The sequence below is a fragment of the Babylonia areolata genome, chromosome 24 (genome assembly GCF_041734735.1).
Source record: "Babylonia areolata isolate BAREFJ2019XMU chromosome 24, ASM4173473v1, whole genome shotgun sequence".
Lineage (NCBI taxonomy): Eukaryota > Metazoa > Mollusca > Gastropoda > Neogastropoda > Buccinidae > Babylonia > Babylonia areolata.
The window spans coordinates 9896611-9916610 of record NC_134899.1 but is presented as its reverse complement, the minus strand read 5'-3'; the positions used below and the strand labels follow the sequence as shown (position 1 = coordinate 9916610).

Here is a 20000-nt window from a genome sequence, read left to right as displayed (position 1 = left end):
CTAACCAGGAAGTAAGGAGATCGATATTCAGATCGCTTTGCCTGTGACAGACACCAAGCAGACCGTAAAAGAAAGGCACGTGTGGTGAATAAAAGGCAGAGACTCGCAGGATGAGACAGAAGCAGACAGACAGAGACAGAGACAGAGAAAGAGAGTGAGGAGGGGGTGGGAGGAGGGAGTGAGAGAGAGAGAGGGGGGGGAGAGGAGGGAGTGAGAGACAGAGAGAGGGGGGGGGGGAGAGGAGGGAGTGAGAGAGAGAGAGGGGGGGAGAGGAGGGAGTGAGAGAGAGGGGGGGGAGAGGAAGGAGTGAGAGACAGAGAGAGGGGGGGGAGAGGAGGGAGTGAGAGAGAGAGAGGGGGGGGGGGAGAGGAGGGAGTGAGAGACAGAGAGAGGGGGGGAGAGGAGGGAGTGAGAGAGAGAGGGGGGGGGAGGAGGGAGTGAGAGAGAGAGAGGGGGTGGGAGAGGAGGGAGTGAGAGAGAGAGGGGGGGGGGGGAGAGGAGGGAGTGAGAGAGAGAGGGGGGGGAGGAGGGAGAGAGAGACAAAGAGAGGGGGGGGAGAGGAGGGAGAGGGGGGGGGAGAGGAGGGAGTGAGAGAGAGAGAGGGGGGGGGGAGAGGAGGGAGAGGGGGGAGAGGAGGGAGTGAGAGAGAGAGAGGGGGGGGGAGAGGAGGGAGTGAGAGACAGAGAGAGGGGGGGAGAGGAGGGAGTGAGAGACAGAGAGAGGGGGGGGAGAGGAGGGAGAGGGGGGGGAGAGGAGGGAGTGAGAGAGAGAGAGAGGGGGGGGAGAGGAGGGAGAGGGGGGGAGAGGAGGGAGTGAGAGAGAGAGAGAGGGGGGGGAGAGGAGGGAGTGAGAGACAGAGAGAGGGGGGGGGAGAGGAGGGAGTGAGAGACAGAGAGAGGGGGGGAGAGGAGGGAGTGAGAGACAGAGAGAGGGGGGGAGAGGAGGGAGTGAGAGAGGGGGGGGAGAGGAGGGAGTGAGAGACAGAGAGAGGGGGGGGAAGAGGAGGGAGTGAGAGAGAGAGAGGGGGGGGAGAGGAGGGAGTGAGAGAGAGGGGGGGGAGAGGAGGGAGTGAGAGACAGAGAGAGGGGGGGGAAGAGGAGGGAGAGAGACAGAGAGGGGGGGGAGAGGAGGGAGTGAGAGAGAGAGAGAGGGGGGGAGAGGAGGGAGTGAGAGAGAGAGAGAGAGGGGGGGAGAGGAGGGAGTGAGAGAGAGGGGGGGGAGAGGAGGGAGTGAGAGAGAGAGAGGGGGGGGGAGAGGAGGGAGTGAGAGACAGAGAGAAAATTAGAGGTAGAAAAAAAAAGACAGAGAAGAGACTGAAAGAGAGGGGAGAGTGAGAGACAGAGATAAAGAGAAAGAGAAAATTAGAGGCAGAAAATAGAGAGGAGCAGAGAAGAGACAGACAGAGAGAGAGAACGAAGTCTAGACACAACGACAGATACAGAGAGAACCAGACTGCACATTCTTCCATGCGTTTTCTTTCAACTGAAAGAAAAGATTAAGGAAATAAACAATGAGCACCCGAAAATTAAATAAAAAAATCCAGACAATAGCATGCCTAGACTGATATCAGTATCAGTAGCTCAAGGAGGCGTCACTGCGTTCGGACAAATCCATATACACTACACCACATCTGCCAAGCTAAATGCCTGACCAGCAGCGTAACCTAACGCGTTTAGTCAAGGCCTGAGAAAAAAAAATATAATAAATTAATAAATAAAATGAAAATTAAAATAAGAGGAATAGAAAAATCAAACACATGTTTGTAATTACAATCCGATGTAGCGATGTTGGAGTTTAACGACCTATTGGCGTTTACACCCATAACTCACTCAGTACGGCCAGTCCTCTCTCAGTCTCCTCTACACAGACCCCTCGGATGTCCAGTGGGTGTCTCAATGACCCAACCTTTCGCTTCCGTCGTCAGAATTGTGGTATGTGGGAGGAAGGTGGCAGAATGGTTAAGACGCTCAGCTGCCAATACAGAGAGTCCGTGAGGGTGTGGGTTCGAATCCCGCTCTCGCCCTTTCTCCTAAGTTTGACTGGAAATCAAACTGAGCGTCTAGTCCTTCGGATGAGACGATAAACCGAGGTCCCGTGTGCAGCACGCACTTGGCGCACTGAAAAAGAACCCATGGCAACGAGAGTGTTGTCCTCTGGCGAAATTACGTAAAATGAAATCCACTTTCATAGGTACACAAATATGTAAGCATGCACTCAAGGCCTGACTAAGCGCGTTGGGTTATGCTGCTGGTCAGGCATCTGCTCAACAGATGTGGTGTAGCGTGTATGGATTTGTCCGAACGCAGTGACGCCTCCTTGAGAAAGTGAAACTGAAACTGAAACTTTGTCAACATTCACGTCTTCAGTATAAGAGCCTTCCGCTTGCAATATTTTGATGATGGTAATTGGGGTGAAACGCTGTTAACGTCGTCTCTTTCGCCGTTCGTATGGAGAGAGTTAAGGTCAAGTTGGTTCGGTTGGAGTTGTTTATCCCTAATCCGATATAAACTTTTATTTTTCTTATATAATGTTTGCTTTGTTTTGAAATGGAAATGGGGTTATTTTTTTAATTTAAAAAATGTATTGTAGAAACGTTTGCAGTCGTAAAAATAGTGAGTACATATAATGATTTATATAATAATAAAATTTTAAATTTAAATCGTAGAAACAGCAACAACAATCATCCTCCTCTTCTTCAGTAATTTGTTATTTCCCAGTGGGGAGCAAGGGAAGAACAATAACTTCCCTTGGTTGAAGCCTTTTTTCCAAATCATGCGGTTATGTCCCTTTCAGCAGTTTCAACCAAAAGACAGTCGTTGCCAAAAGAAAGAAAGAAAGAAAAATAAAGAGCAAAAGTAATCATGGCAACAACAACAACAATAACAAGGTGATGGTGATGGTGATGATGATGATGATGGTGATGATCTTTTTTATATCAATTATTTTCTCGTTCTCCAGAAACGAAAACAAACGGAGAGAAGAACGGTGCTATGATTTCACTCTCTCTCTCTCTCTCTCTCTCTCTCTCTCTCTCTCTCTCTCTCATCCAACTGTTAATCTCTGTGTGTGTGTGTGTGTGTGTGTGTGTGTGTGTGTGTGTGTGTGTGTGTGTGTGTGTGTGTGTGTGTGCTTCATCATATTTGTCCAGCACGATTTTTTTTTTCTTCTCTCTTTCTCCATTTTCCATTAAGTACATGTGTTCTATTGTAACTGATGTAGATCAGCACGGACAGATTAGAAGAATAGGCCATGCCTATAATCTTAATCCTTGAATTAAAAAAAAAAAGTTTTGTGTTCTGGGTCTCTCTCTCTCTCTCTCTCTCTCTCTCTCTCTCTCTCTCTCTCTCTCTCTCTCTCTCTCTCTCTCTCTCTCTCTCTCTCTCTCTCTCAGCCACAAGATTTAGGTTGGGTGTGTCGAGTTTGGCTGTACATCGTTACAGATACAGTAAATTTGATGTTAATGATTTGATTTGCCCATTATGCCAGAAAGACGAAGAAGACGAAGTGCATTTTGTTTTGAGCTGCTCGGCTCTTAAAGGGTTAAGAGAAAGATATATTCCAGCCAGATATTTCCGACAACCTTGTACATTCAAGTTGTGCTTATTGATGTCGTCCAAAAGGCAAAATGATGTATGGAAGTTGTCCATTTTCCTGCACAAAGCGTTTAAATTTAGAGAAATTGCAACGGCATAATATGTTTCGCAAATGTATCTGTGTTTCATCGTGCTTATTCAAACAAATGTGACGCAACAAATGTTGTTTGTGTACCCCTTCATAGGGGCTATGGCCTGATGAATAAATCATCCGTATCCATATCTCTCTCTCTCTCTCTTAAAGCCAGTTCCTCCCCCCCCCCCCTACCCCCCCTCTTGACTTCCACCAGTACCCCCACCGCTCAAAAACTACACCCACACACACCAGGTATACAACGTCTCTTTCCCGAAATAGTTCGCTTCCTTGCCCTGTATCAGCTGCCGAGAAAAGAAAGTCATCGAACTACTACATCATACTGCTTAGTATCCTTTACCGACCTCGGTGTTATCAGCTCAGCCTTTATGGATAAGGGCCAACACTGGGAAGGGACGGGTAGGGGGAGGGTGTGAGGGGGTGGGGTGGGGTAGTTGTAGATGCAGGAGAACGGAGGGGGCGATGAGGGGGGGGGGGTGGAGGCTTGAAGAGGAGAGAGGATGCTTCTGGCTCCCAGACGGACTAGTTTCAGTTTCAGTTTCACTTTCTCAAGGAGGCGTCACTGCGTTCGGACAAATCCATACACGCTACACCACATCTGTTGAGCAGATGCCTGACCAGCAGCATAACCCAACGCGCTTAGTCAGGCCTTGAGTGCATGCTTACATATTTGTGTACCTATGAAAGTGGATTTCATTTTACGTAATTTCGCCAGAGGACAACACTCTCGTTGCCATGGGTTCTTTTTCAGTGCGCCAAGTGCGTGCTGCACACGGGACCTCGGTTTATCGTCTCATCCGAAAGACTAGACGCTCAGTTTGATTTTCCAGTCAAACTTAGGAGAAAGGGCGAGAGCGGGATTCGAACCCACACCCTCACGGACTCTCTGTATTGGCAGCTGAGCGTCTTAACCATTCTGCCACCTTCCTCCTTCAGACGACTAGCAAGAGGATACAATTGTGGGAGAAAAAAAAGAAAGAAAGAAAGAAAAAAAAACAAAAAAAACTACTTAGTATGATCTCGAGCATGAGAGAGAGAGATATATTGATTGACTGACTGATTGATAATTTATTGTCAAAAGCATTTACAGCCATTTTGACAAGGGGGGTGGGGGGGATTTCCAAAAACTAATTAGACAAATACCACGAAATACACACCGCAACAACTGTGTGCAAGAAAAGGGTAGGGAAAAAGAACAACAAAAGAGCAAAAGACCATCCATGGTCATAATTCATTTGCTTATATAATAATTAGTGAATCCGTTTATTCATTACCATTAGGGGGTCATCTGTATATAATTACGTACCTTTTACTTGATTCTTTATACTGTCTGTCCATTTTCTCGTGCTTTCTGCCTACAGTTAGGTGCTACGGTAGGAAATTTTGACATAGCTGTTACCATTACTTCGTTCTCGTTTTTTTAGCACGTGTTGCATGTGGGTCAAGTCAAGTCATCAACGGACGAAACGAGAGAGAGAGAGCACGCACATCTCTGTAAACATACATTATACACCCAAACACACACACACACACACACACACACACACACACACACACACCAAATAAACAAACACACACATGTCCGCACAAACCAAACAACAACAACAACAACAACACACACACACACACACACACACACACACACACACACACACCAAATAAACAAACACACACATATCCGCACAAACCAGACAACAACAACAACACACACACACACGCACACATACACACACACACACACACACACACACACACACACACACACACACACACACACACACACACACCAAATAAACAAACACACACATATCCGCACAAACCAAACAACAACAACAACAACACACACACACACACACACACACACACACACACACACACACACCAAACAGGAAACACACCAACACACACACACACACACACACACACACACACCAAACAGGAAACACACACACACACACACACACACACACACACACACACACACACACACACACAAACTCACCATCCACACCAGTCAGGCTGCTACAGCTGCCCGTGCCCTGGCTCTGAGCCGCCTCCCTCTCCGCGAACTCCTTGGAATTGAACTTGGGCACCGGGGGCTTCCTGGACACGTTGGTCCTGGACCTCGCCCCCTCTGAGGCCTTGCCCCCGGGGTCCTTGGGGCTGCCGGGGAGGGAGCCCTTGTTGGAGGAGCAGGAGCCCTTGGGGGTGGTGTTGGGACTCTTGAGGTTGCCCCCGCTGTTGTTGGCGTTGCTGTCCCGACGCGGGAGAGGCGGAGGCGGAGTGATGTTCAGCTTGCTCTTGATGTTGCTGAAGTCCGGCTTAGGGTGCTTGATGAGCTTGGGCTTGGGCTTGCTGGGGGCCTTGATGCTGGTGGGTTGGTTCGGGTGGGGGGATCCCTCTTTACCCCCCTCCGGGGAGTCCTCCTTCTTGTTGGGGTTGGGCGGGGCCGGGGTGCTGAGGTAGAGGGCCAGCGAGCTCTGGATCTCCGTCTTGGGCTTGATCTTCACCGTCTGCTTGCTGGCCTCGATCTGCGACATGATGTTGCCCCACTTGCTCTTCACCACTGTGCGCTTCACTTTGGGCTTCTCCTCGCGAACCCTCGGCTGCCTCCTCTCCTTCTTCTCCTCCTTCTTCTCCTCCTCTTCGTCCTTGTTCCCCGCCGCCTTCTTCTTCTTCTTCTCCTTGTCCGCTTTGTCCTGCTTCTTCTTGGCTTTGGACGAGGAGGAGGAGGATTTCTTGTCTTTGTTCTTCTTGGAGGACCGGGCGTCGGGCTTCTCCTCTTTGGGTTTGGGGGGAGGGAGGGGAGCCTTGATGTAGTCGGCTAGCCGGGAGGAGGCTTTCTTGATGGCCTTCTTGTGCTCCGCCACGATCTTCTTGTCCTCCGCCGAGTTGGGCGTGGATTTCGGTTTCTTCTTCGGCTTCTTGCTGGGGCCTGCTGAGGTGGTCGTGGTGGTTGTGGAGGAAGCGGGATGATCGGGTTTCTGGGAGGTGGAGGAAGAGGAGGTGGTGGTGGGTTGCGGTTTAGGAGGCGCGCCTTCTGTCGATGTGGTTGTTGTGGCAGTAGTGGTGGTTGTTGAATCGTGACCTTGCTTCTGAGACAGGCTCACCGTGTCCGAGCTCTCTGTCATCTCACTGCTGACCACCGCGCTGCCCGCCATGGCCAGGTTCTCGCCCCCGGCCACAGGAACGGCAACTCTGCCCTCCTGACCTCCCTTGGCGCTGTTCCTGGCATTGGGGGCATTCCTGTCGGCTTCGATTCTGTCGTCCTCTGACTCTCCGTCATCGCTCTCTTCTTCCGACTCCTCCTCTTCTTCTTCTGATGACTCTTCTTCCTCCTCTGACGTTGTTTCCTCCTCCTCCTCCTCGCTTGTTTCCTCTTCTTCTTCTTCTTCGTCCTCGTCGTCGTCATCTCCCTGGAAAACGTACGATTGAAATTAATGTCAAATATTTCGACGGGTTTTTTCTTTATTTTTTTTTTAAATTTATTTATTTACTTACTTATTTATTTTTGAAAAAGAAGGCATCCTCCGGGTTACTTTCATTTTCATAATTATTTCTACCCCCGAAAACGGAGTATGGCTGCCTCCATGGCGGGGTAAAAACAGGTCATACACGTAAAAGTCCACTCGTGTACATACGAGTGAACGTGCGAGTTGTAGCCCACGAACGCAGAAGAAGAAGAAGATAATTATTAATTTTCTGAATACCGGTACATTTTCGTCTCATTTAATGACAGGGTGAACGGGCAGTTACCTATATTCTCAATCATGTCTGTGTCACATTTTGTGTCCGTACACGCTTTCTTCTTTCTTCTTCTTCTTCTGCGTTCACTCGTATGCACACGAGTGGGCTTTTACGTGTATGACCGTTTTTACCCCGCCATGTAGGCAGCCATACTCCGTTTTCGGGGGTGTGCATGCTGGGTGTGTTCTTGTTTCCATAACCCACCGAACGCTGGCATGGATTACAGGATCTTTAACGTGCGTATTTGATCTTCTGCTTGAATATACACACGAAGGGGGTTCAGGCACTAGCAGGTCTGCACATATGTTGACCTGGGAGATCGTAAAAATCTCCACCCTTTACCCACCAGGCGCCGTCACCGTGATTCGAACCCGGGACCCTCAGATTGACAGTCCAACGCTTTAACCACTCGGCTATTGCGCCCGTCCGTACACGCTTTCAATTTCAGAAGTGAAAGGTAGAACCAGTCTATTCATACTGTAGTGGGGTGCTCCCTGAATTTACGAGATTCATAACCCCCCAACAGCATCCGACATCGTTTGTGTGGTGCGTGTGAGCATGTGCGTGCGTGCGTGCGTGCGTGCGTGCGTGAGTGAGTGAGTGAGTGAGTGAGTGAGTGAGTGAGTGTGTGTGTGTGTGTGTGTGTGTGTGTGTGTGTGTGTGTGTGTGTGTGTGTGTGTGTGTGCGCGTGTGCGTCAGAGAGAGAGACAGATAGTGTGTGTGTGTGTGTGTGTGTGTGTGTGTGTGTGTGTGTGTGTGTGTGTGTGTGTGTGTGTGTGTGTGTGTGTGTGGATGCGCGCGCTCGCATGACAGAGAGAGAGAGAGAGAATGTGTGTGTGTTCTTGTGTACCTTGCGTGTCTGGCTGATGTGTTGTTCTAAAGGGGTTTGAGAGGTCTGAAAGCGCTATAGCATTGCATAATCATGATCATGACGATGGCTATTCAAATAAGCGCTTTATCATTGTAATAATGATGATTATGACAATGGCTATTCAAAAAAGCGCTACATCATTGCATAATCATGATTGTGACTATGGCTATTCAAAAAAGCGCTTTATCATTGTATAATCATGATTATGACTATGACTATTAAAAAAAAACCCGCTATATCATTGTATAATCATGATTATGGCTATGGCTATTCAAAAAAGCGCTATATCATTGCATAATCATCATTATGACTATGGCTATTCAAAAAAGCACTATATCATTGCATAATCATGATTATGACTATTTTTTTTAAAGCGCTATATCACTGTATAATCATGATTATGACAATGGCTATTCAAAAAAGCACAAAATCATTGCATAATCATGATTATGACTATGGCTATTCAAAAAAGCACTATATCATTGCATAATCATGATTATGATTATGGCTATTCAAAAAAGCGCTATATCACTGTATAATCGTAATTATGACGATGGCTATTCAAAAAAGCGCTACATCATTGCATAATCATGATTGTGACTATGGCTATTCAAAAAAAGCCCTTTATCATTGTATAATCATGATTATGACTATGACTATTCAAAAAAGCGCTATATCATTGTATAATCATGATTATGGCTATGGCTATTAAAAAAAAGCGCTATATTATTGCATAATCATGATTATGACTATGGCTAATCAAAAAAGCACTATATCATTGCATAATCATGATTATGACTATGGCTATTCAAAAAAGCACTATATCATTGCATAATCATGATCATGACTATGGCTATTCAAAAAAAGCGCTATATCATTGTATAATCATGATTATGACAATGGCTATTCAAAAAAAGCGCTACATCATTGCATATGGTTATGGCTAATCAAAAAAGGCGCTATATCATTGCATAATCATGATTATCACTATGGCTATTCAAAAAAGCACTATATCATTGCATAATCATGATTATGATTAAGGCTATTTAAAAAAGCGCTATATCACTGTATAATCATAATTATGACGATGGCTATTCAAAAAAGCGCTACATCATTGCATAATCATGATTGTGACTATGGCTATTCAAAAAAAGCCCTTTATCATTGTATAATCATGATTATGACTATGACTATTCAAAAAAGCGCTATATCATTGTATAATCATGATTATGGCTATGGCTATTAAAAAAAAGCGCTATATTATTGCATAATCATGATTATGACTATGGCTAATCAAAAAAGCGCTATATCATTGTATAATCATGATTATGGCTATGGCTATTAAAAAAAAAAGCGCTATATCATTGCATAATCATGATCATGACTATGGCTATTCAAAAAAAGCGCTATATCATTGTATAATCATGATTATGACAATGGCTATTCAAAAAAGTGCTACATCATTGCATATGGTTATGGCTAATCAAAAAAGGCGCTATATCATTGTATAATCATGATTATGGCTATGGCTCTTCAAAAAGCGCTATATCATTGTATAATCATGATTATGGCTATGGCTCTTCAAAAAAGCGCTAAATTATTGTATAATCATGATTGTGACTATGGCTATTCAAAAAAGCGCTATATCATTGTATAATCATGATTATGACTATGGCTTTTCAAAAAAGCGCTACATCATTGCATAATCATGATTATGACTATGGCTATTCAAAAAAAGCGCTATATCATTGTATAATCATGATTGTGACTATGGCAATTAAAAAAAGCGCTATACCATTGTATGAGAACGATTATGACTATGGCTATTCAAGAAAGCGCTATATCATTGCATAATCATTGTTATGACTATGGCTATTCAAAAAAGCGCTATATCATTGTATAATCATTGTTATGACTATGGCTATTCAAAAAAGCGCTATATCATTGTATGATAACGATTATGACTATGGCTATTCAAGAAAGCGCTATATCATTGCATGATCATGACTATGGTTATTCAAAAAAGCGCTATATCATTGTATAATCATGATTATGACTATGGCTATTCAAAAAAGCGCTATATGATTGTATAATCATGATTGTGACTATGGCAATTAAAAAAAAGCGCTATATCATTGTATGATAACGATTATGACTATGGCTATTCAAGAAAGCGCTATATCATTGCATAATCATGATTATGGCTATGGCTATTCAAGAAAGCGCTATATCATTGTATAATCATGATTATGGCTATGGCTATTCAAAAAAAGCGCTACATCATTGCATAATCATGATTGTGACTTTGGCTATTCAAAAAAGCGCTATATCATTGTATAATCATGATTGTGACTACGGCAATTAAAAAAAAGCGCTATATCATTGTATGATCATGATTATGACTATGGCTATTCAAAAAAAAGTGCTATATCACTGTATAATTACGATTATGACAATGGCTATTCAAGAAAGCGCTATATCATTGCATAATCATGATTGTGACTATGGCTATTCAAAAAAGCGCTATATCATTGTATAATCATGATTGTGACTATGGCAATTAAAAAAAAAAGCGCTATAGCATTGTATGATAACGATTATGACTATGGCTATTCAAGAAAGCGCTATACCATTGCATGATAACGATTATGACTATGGCTACTCAAAACAAATATAAAAAACGAAAATCACCTCCTCGCTCTCCTCCGATTCCCCATCAAACAGCTGCTTCTCCAAGGAATCTCTGGAACACAGTGAAATCAATTTCTTTGTCATCTCTCTGTCTCTGGCTCTGTCTGGTCTGTATGTGTCTCTGTCTGTGTACCTGTGTGTCTGCGCATTTGTCTGTGTGTATGTCTGTCAGTCTGTCTGTCTCTCTCTCTCTCTCTCTCTCTCTCTCTCTCTCGCTCTCCCTCATTGTTTCACACACACTCTATTTCCTCTAACCCTCTCTCTTTCTCTGCACACACACACACACACACACACACACACACACACACACACACAGAAGCACACACACACACACGCGCGCGCGCGCGCCCGCGAGGTTTTTTTGTTCACTCACCTATCATCAAGTATGGCAACATCCTCTCTGTTCAAATCCTGGCCCACCACTGCTACCGCTCTTAACGGGACCCCGGCGGAACCTGCAACAAACAAAGGCCGTCCAGGGGCGTTACAACTCATTATCCATCCACACGCACCTATAATGTCAGGATTCCTCCGAAGGTACACCTGAAGAAAAAGGAAAAAAAGAAAAGAAAAAAAATCCCGCAATGGTATAAGCTTGACAAAACGTTAAGTGCCACTTCTGAACTTAACCCTTTCACCGCCAAGCTCGCATTTATACACAGGCGTGGTAGAGGACCCATGTCACTGATAGGTGACCATTCCTTGGTCTGTTATCCATGAACCTACTGCTCTTAATGTTCGGTGGTAGGATAGGCCATATTTTCTATACATCTTTGGGGGAATCCCCAGCTATTCTTAGCCACTGTCTTTTCTGTGTTTATACCACAAGGGAATTTTGTACTCTAAATTGACTGGCGGTGAAAGGGTTGACACAGTTTTCCGTTTTAAAGAAGCATCTTTTAAAATGATGCTGAATTTTCGAGGTAAAAATCGATGCATGCGGCCAGTGTCATAGGCACCACTCATAAACAACAAGAGGCGCTAAGAGATCAAAGAGTTTCTGCAAGACTTTTTTGTGGTTTTTGTTGTCACTGTCATTATGTTCTGATATTCAAATACATCGTGTGAACTATTATTATTATTATTATTATTCTTTCTGGTAACAAGATCATCGAATGATTATTCGTGTATATTTTTGTTCGTTTTGTAGTAATGTTACAGTAACTGCATCCTGAAATTATTACTCTGTTCTTCTAACTAGAAAATATAATTATCATAATATTTGTTTGGTTTTTTTTTTATGTCAGGGAATCTTTCAAATATTTGTTGCTTTTTTTTTCTTTTCTTTTTTTCTTTTTTTTTTTGTCTGTTGAGATGGTGAGAGCTTAATCGACATGGGGTTTGACACAGTACACTAAATACCTGACCTCTGGTCTACTTTGTACAAATAAGAAGAATTAAGAACAGAGTAATTGTTACACTGATATTTTGCCTCAATGTTAAAACCTTTCACTCTGATCAGGCAAAATGTAGGCTTTATATTAGTGGAGTTTACTCCATTCATCTGCAGAACTGGTATCTGTAAAGGAGGATTTGTCATTAGATAGCAAAACTACGACAGTTTTCTATGGCAAAAAAAAAAAAAAAGAAAGAAAGAAAGAAAGAAAGAAAAAGTTTGTTCATGGGCAAAGTACCTTTCTTACACAGTTCACAAACAAAAAAACAAACAAACAAAAAACCGATACCCACATAATATACGACAACGATCGTCACGCCATATCAACATTTCTTCTTTTCTGACAGATAGATAGATTAATTAATCAAATTGATTGATTGATTGATCGACGATCGACACATTGATTGATTGACTGATTGATTGATACTTTTTCTTTCCCTTTTTTTCACTTTTTTTTTTTTTTTTTTACAGAATAGTTCTTTCGAAATCTCGAATGAAGGGAGAAAACCATTTTCACAGGATGATAACTAATATACGGATAGCTTCCCTTTGTCGATCACCTGACGAGCTTGATAATGATAGTAAATTGTTGAAAACAACATTCTGATGGTCATATTGATAATGAATAAACGTGTGCGCGCGTGCATGTGTGTGTGTGAGTGAGTGAGTGTGTGAGTGTGTGTGTGTGTGTGTGTGTGTGTGTGTGTGTGTGTGTGTGTGTGTGTGTGTGTGTGTGTGTGAAAGTGTGTGTCTGTGCATCAGTGTGGGTGTTTGTACATGTGCGCGCGCGCGCGCGCGTGTGTGTGAGTGTGTGATTGCGTAGTAATAATAAATACAGGAAGCCTACTTTGCTAGTAATGTCAGAGATAAATTACATTATCAGATCTGTTCAAAACTATAGCGAAGATCGACAATGACACAAATGAATGAATCAATTAATCAATCATCCAACTGACCAATATTTATCCCCTTTCAAGACACTGAAACACACTTCCACGGACAATCTCTCTCTCTCTCTCTCTCTCTCTCTCTCTCTCTCTCCCTCTCTCTCTCCTCTCTCTCTCTGTTTCCCTCTCTGTCTCTCTCTCTCGCTCGGTCACTCTCAATCTCTGTCTCTCTAACACGAGAGATCACTCTGGAACAGATACGCTTGGCACAATCTGAATCTCATGCGAGACTTTCCCATTCACAACGTGCACACGATAATCTACACACATCACAATTATAAAAAAAACAACAACATAAATCAACACAAATATATCAAAACATAACAATCACCCGTGATTATTTTACAGACAGGATCAAAACTGTCGGTTCTATCTACATACATCTTCAATATACATACCACCACATGTTAGCAACAGTGAAGAAAGTCAGGTGTTAGTTCAGATAACAAAGAAAAACAAAGTTCAAAGTGATTGAGAAAATCAAACAAACAAACAAACAAACAAAAACAAAAAAAAACCACACCAAAGATAATACCAATACATACTGCACACCACTTTCAGTAACAAGAAAGCACACGTGAGACTTGCAAAAAAGCATAGGGCTAATATCACTTTCAGTCAGAAGACGTGAAACTATATATATATATATATAAAATTATACACACACACACACACACACACATTAAGAAAGACTAAAGCTAAACGTCCCAAGTCACAGCACAATTGTGAGAGCATAGATACACTGCAAGTACCACACGATATTCTGCAAGGCTTGTTAGAATAAGATCACCATAAAGGTGGCATCGACATTCATGAATACATCATACTGGGAAAAAAGCACCTCTACATCCAGAATAAGTATACACACACACACACACACACACACACACACACACACACACACACACACACACACATGTGAGTATCATGAAAAGAGAACTAGTAAAAACCAAGAAACACCACCTGTTCCAATCACATATGTAAATAATTGTGTCTGTGTGTGTGTATACACACACACACACACACACACACACACACACACACACACATATATATATATAATGCTTTCGATTTCTATTTTTTTTTTAAATGGGAAAGAGTGTCCAAAATCAAATCAGTCCTGTTTCAAATGTAGCAGTACTCACTGAGAAAATGAATTCTGATTTCTTCTGTCTCTTCCTGGTTTTCGTTTGTTTGTTTTTTTGTTTTGTTTTGTTTTTTGCCGGGGGGGGGGGGGGGGGGGGTTGAGGGTTTTTTGTTTTTTTTGTTGTTTTTTTTCTTCTTCTTCCTCTTCTTCTTTTTTAAAGGTTAAAAAAGAATTTAACCACGACTGACATGACTCTATTCCCACTTCCTTATGGAAAACGAAGGCATTGCATCTCTCTCTCTCTCTCTCTCTCTCTCTATATATATATATATATATATATAGAGAGAGAGAGAGAGAGAGAGAGACAGAGACAGAGACAGAGAGACAGAGAGAGACAGACAGACAGAGACAGAGAGAGATATCATATTTGTTTTTTATTTATACAAAAAGATAGAGAAATACACACACCAAAAGCACAGACCAGACACACAAAGAAGCAAAGAGTGGTAGAGAGAGAGACAGACACGGAGAGAGACAGAGACAGAAAGAACGAGAGCGAGAGAGCGGGACAGGGACAGAGACAGACACACAGACACACAGAGGGAGACAGAGACAATGACAGAGAGAGAGAGTGACGGAGAGAGACAGGGACAATGACAGAGAGAGATTAACAGAGAGAGACAGAGACAATGACAGAGAGAGAGAGTGACGGAGAGAGACAGGGACAATGACAGAGAGAGATTAACGGAGAGAGACAGAGACAATGAAAGAGAGACAGACAGAGAGAGTCTAGATATTGTCGAAGCAATATATTCTGCCCAGTACTGTTAAGATCTATGTAATGCCTCGTGTACCTATAATCTCGTTTGTTTATCATATCATGTTCCATGTTTTATCATTTCAGTAATTCTAATTTACTTCATCGTTTATTCATCTTGCTCAATATATCAACACAAATGCGTATATCGTAACATTTAAAATCATAACCATAATATTTTGTAATCACCATTCGTCAGAACTTTTAACACTGATATTTTTTCAACAGTACACCTATCTGACAATGACAAAAAGAGACTTTGTTTCTTTTTTTTTTTTAAATGAAAACTTACAGCATGGTTACAAACAATATAACAGGATTATACATTGAACACACACACTCTCACACACACACGCCTGCACGCATTGCAGGCGCGCGCGCACACACACACACACACACACACACACACCGTCCAGTCCGAATTATTCCCCATTTGATTTCAAAAGAATATTATAATTTGAGAGTGATCCAGAGTGGGGTCAGATAGAGACAAAGAGGAGAAAGACAGATAGACAAAGAAAGAGAGAGAAATAAAGAGAAGCAGAGAGAGAGAATGTGTGTGTGTGTGTGTGTGTGTGTGTGTGTGTGTGTGTGTGTGTGTGTGTGTGTGTGTGTGTGTGTGTGAGGGAGAGAGAGAGAGATGGAGAAAGAAAAAAAACAACAACAAGAAAACAACAACCAAAAAATGAAAGAAAAGATGGTGCTTAAAAATAGAAAGAAAGAAAGAAAAGGAAAAAAAAGAAAGAAAGAAAATAAGTGAGAACTTTACAGAGAAACAAACACATTACAGAGGAAAGACACGGCAAGCACACACACACACACACACACACACACACACACACACACACAATAAATAAATAAAATAAATCGGCACACATCCATAATTTTCATCATCATCATAACATTGACAGATTCCACCAAGAAAGCTTCAACTACTAACCAGCGGCACAGTACTCACTCCTCATTGCAACCACCACACCATTTCACTACAGACCACAACGCTCATGGCAAACCACGTCCTAAAAAAAATATAATGATGTCAACCACATCAGTTTCAAGACCCCTCCGCACATGTGTATGTGACGCCGCACGCGAAAATCATGGATAAGTCGCTGGAGTAAATTTCACGTAACACGCTGTGAAAATGACAAGGGGTGAAAATATCAAAGTTGAGTTTTTTTGGTTATTCAGATTCTATGATTCCTTTTCTATTAAAATTTCCAAGTATTATAAAGAAACACAAAGTATTAGTGCTTTATTTTGAAGTTTTCCCTGTTGGGAATTGGTGATCAAGAGTGGGAAACAGCGACCTCGTTTGCCCCAATTTTCTCAAGAAGTACGTTTGTGATCATCACGAGACTCAAATGCATGTATCTCAGAAACTAATAAAGATACCTGAATTCTGTTTTCTGTGTGTTATTCAGAATTCTCTCTACTTTCAGATAAAAGAATAATATCATTTTTGTGAATTTTGACCATTATCCATGATTTTCGCATGCACCATCACATATTATCAGTCCTGAATATATCACACCGCATTGCATTTACACACGCGATCGTGTTGACAAGGACACTCACTACCAGATTATAAATCATACATTATACACGGAGAGAGAGAGAGAGTATATGTCCACACAAAAGACAGCATACTAGTAGAGAACCCAACATGTTACAGTGTGTATGTCATATTTCCTACTTGATGGGTTGGTTGTTGTTGTTTCCATGTGTTGTACTGTACTGTACTGTACTGTACTGTACTGTGCTGTGCTGTGTTGTGCTGTAGATAGATATGAGCTAAAAGCTGGAAATACAACAACAACAGCAGAATGTTAGTGTGCAGCAAATCAGAAATTAAATTTGGAGGAGGCAGAGGAGGAGGAGGAGGAGAAGAAGAAGAAGAAGAAGAACAACAACAACAACAACATCAATAATGATGACAGTCTATTTTTTTCCTGCTCTCTTCCCTCTTTCCGCAACTTCTTCCCTCCTCCCGTCCCCCCCCCCCCCCCGCCCCCCTCCCCCCTCCACCAAACTTCTCCCTCCCCCCGTCCCCCTCCCCCTCCCCCCACTCCACTCCCCTCCGCGTTGACCTACCCCCTCCCCCTTCAAACCCTACAACCTTCTCACCCCTTCAACCACCCCCCCCCACGCCACCCCCCCCCGGCCCCCCGACCCACACCCCCACCCCCACCCCCACTCCTCCCTCCGCCGTCACGAGTCTGCATCGTGTGGTTTGTGTTTGCGTATAGTATGTACGATTATATGGACGTCAGTGTGATAAAACAAGGGACAACAGCTTGCGTTGCAACACAGCTGCTGCTGCTGCTGTTGATGAGTAGTGTTCTTTTGTCAATGTATGCTGTGTTGTTTTGTAGTGTGTTGTGTTGTGTTGTGTTGTAATGTGTGCGTGTGTGCGTGCGTACGTGTGTGCGTATGCATATGTGTGCGTGCGTGCAATGTCTCTGCATTAAGATAAACAAATGGATGTATGGATGGATGGACAGATAGATAGATAGATAGAGACAATAGACAGAGAATTATCTATTTTCAGATCACATTGTTTTCCTGCAATTCTTTTTTTTTTCGACCATGTGACAGCAGTTTATTTAGATGAGGAGGGGGGACGGGGGGGGGGGGCTATGCGGGGGAGGGGGGGGGGAGTATTAGCGTTGCAATGTGGCGACCACATTTTCCTCTACGAGAACAATTCGAATTACGTGCAAGGAGGTATGTTGTGACAACACAATACAATGCTATGTGATACAACGCGATGCAATGCAACACAACGCAATGCAATGCGATACAACGTGATGCAATGCAACACAGTGCAATGCAATGCGATGCAACACAACGCAACGCAATGCGATACAACGTGATGCAATGCAACACAACGCAATGCAATGCGATACAACGTGATGCAATGCAACACAGTGCAATGCAATGCGATACAACGTGATACAATGCAACACAACGCAATGCACCGCGATACAACGCAATGCAGTGCGATGCAACGTGATACAATGCGATACACCGTGATGCAATGCAACACAACGCAACGCAAAGCGATACAACGTGATGCAATGCAACACAACGCAATGCAATGCGATACAACGTGATGCAATGCAATACAATACAACGTGATGCGATGCAACACAACGCAATGCAATACAACGTGATGCAATGCAACACAATGCAATGCAATGATACGCAACCAGACTCAAGACAACTTCCTTCTTCAAGAGTCAAACTCAAAGAGTGTGTAAACTGGGGGCAAGCGCTGTGCTCTGTGCAGCATGTTGCTCTTTCTCTATGAAGAGTTGCGTTGCGTTGCGTTGCGTTGCGTTGCGTTGTGTTGCGTTTTATTGTTGTGTTGTGTTGAGTTGTGTTGTTGCGTTGCGTTGCGTTGCGTTGCGTTGGTTGCGTTGCGTTGTATTGTTGTGTTGCGTTGTGTTGCGTTGCGTTGCGTTGCGTTGCGTTGCGGTGTGCTGTGTGTTGTGTTGCGTTCGTTGTGTTGCGTTGCGTTATGTTATCTTGTGGTGCGTTGTGTTGTTGCGTTGAGCTGTGTTGTGTTGCGTTCCACAGCGCTGTGCTGTGCTGTGCTGTGTAGTGCTGTGCTGTGCTGTGCTGTGCTGTGCTGTGCTGTGCTGTGCTGTGCTGTGCTGTGCCGTGCTGTGCTGTGCTGTGCTGTGCTGTGCTGTGCTGTGTAGTGCTGTGCTGTGCTGTGCTGTGCTGTGCCGTGCCGTGCTGTGCTGTGCTGTGCTGTGCCGTGCCGTGCTGTGCTGTGCCGTGCCGTGCCGTGCCGTGCCGTGCCGAGCAGTGCTGTGCTGTGCTGCTGTCGCTTTTCCTTGTGCTCTGTTTTGTTTTTATTCTACTGTGTTCTGTTACAGGTATATTGTATTGCATTGTATTGCATTGTATTGTATTGCATTATATTGTCGTACTTTTTTTTCCACAACATAGTTTTCTGTGTGATATTTGGGGGGCTCTCTCACCTGGGAAGAGGGTGTCGCCACAGTACAAGGCTACCTTTTTTCTTTTCTTTTTTCTTTTTTTTTTAATTCTTTTTTTTTTCTGTTTGCAAGTGGGGATAGCTAAGTTGCATGTGCGGTGAAAACAAGTAAATGTGGGTGAAACTGACTTGACAAAAACTGTGGCGATATAAATATATATATATATATATATATATATATATATATATATATATATATATATATATATATATATAAAAGAAATAAGAGAGACTGGGGAGTTAAAGACAGACAGACAGACAGAGAGATTGAGATTAACAAACATAGATATCAAAAGACGTAGTGAGGGCACCTGTGATATTTCCCCAACATTTCATTCCGCCGTGCCATATCAATTCAAAGCAAATAGATAGATAGATAAATAAAATAACTCGGAAAATAAACATCACAGGTGTTATGTCCAATGTGTACACCCGGCATCAGTGACATGAATTTTTTAAAAAATATATATTTAAAAAGATAACAATAATGACAACACAAAAATACGCGTACACATGCGCGGGCGCGCGCGCGCACACACACACACACACACACACACACACACACACACACACACAAGACCCAACAACAACAATGACAACACCATACTAACCCATTCGTGAAAAAAACAACCCAAACAAACAAACAAACCAAAAACAAAAAGAAACACTAACAACACAGACAACAACACGTCACACACAGCCTCCATCAACACAACATCTCACGAGTCAACAAAAAGCCACACATGCA

At 43.1% G+C, this 20000-nt stretch overlaps 1 protein-coding gene across 4 annotated transcripts in view; it reads right to left on the bottom strand.

Annotated features, from left to right (window-relative positions):
- The window catches only part of LOC143299066 (uncharacterized), a 283702-nt gene that overhangs the window by 192739 nt on the left and 70963 nt on the right, over window positions 1-20000 (bottom strand). For all 4 annotated transcript variants that reach the window (XM_076612165.1, XM_076612168.1, XM_076612169.1 and 1 more), the window contains 3 exons: window positions 11370-11451; window positions 10997-11048; window positions 5690-7103 (listed from right to left, as the gene is read on the bottom strand). In XM_076612165.1, the coding sequence (XP_076468280.1) occupies window positions 5690-7103; window positions 10997-11048; window positions 11370-11451 (1548 nt within the window). The remainder of the gene's footprint in view (window positions 1-5689; window positions 7104-10996; window positions 11049-11369; window positions 11452-20000) is intronic.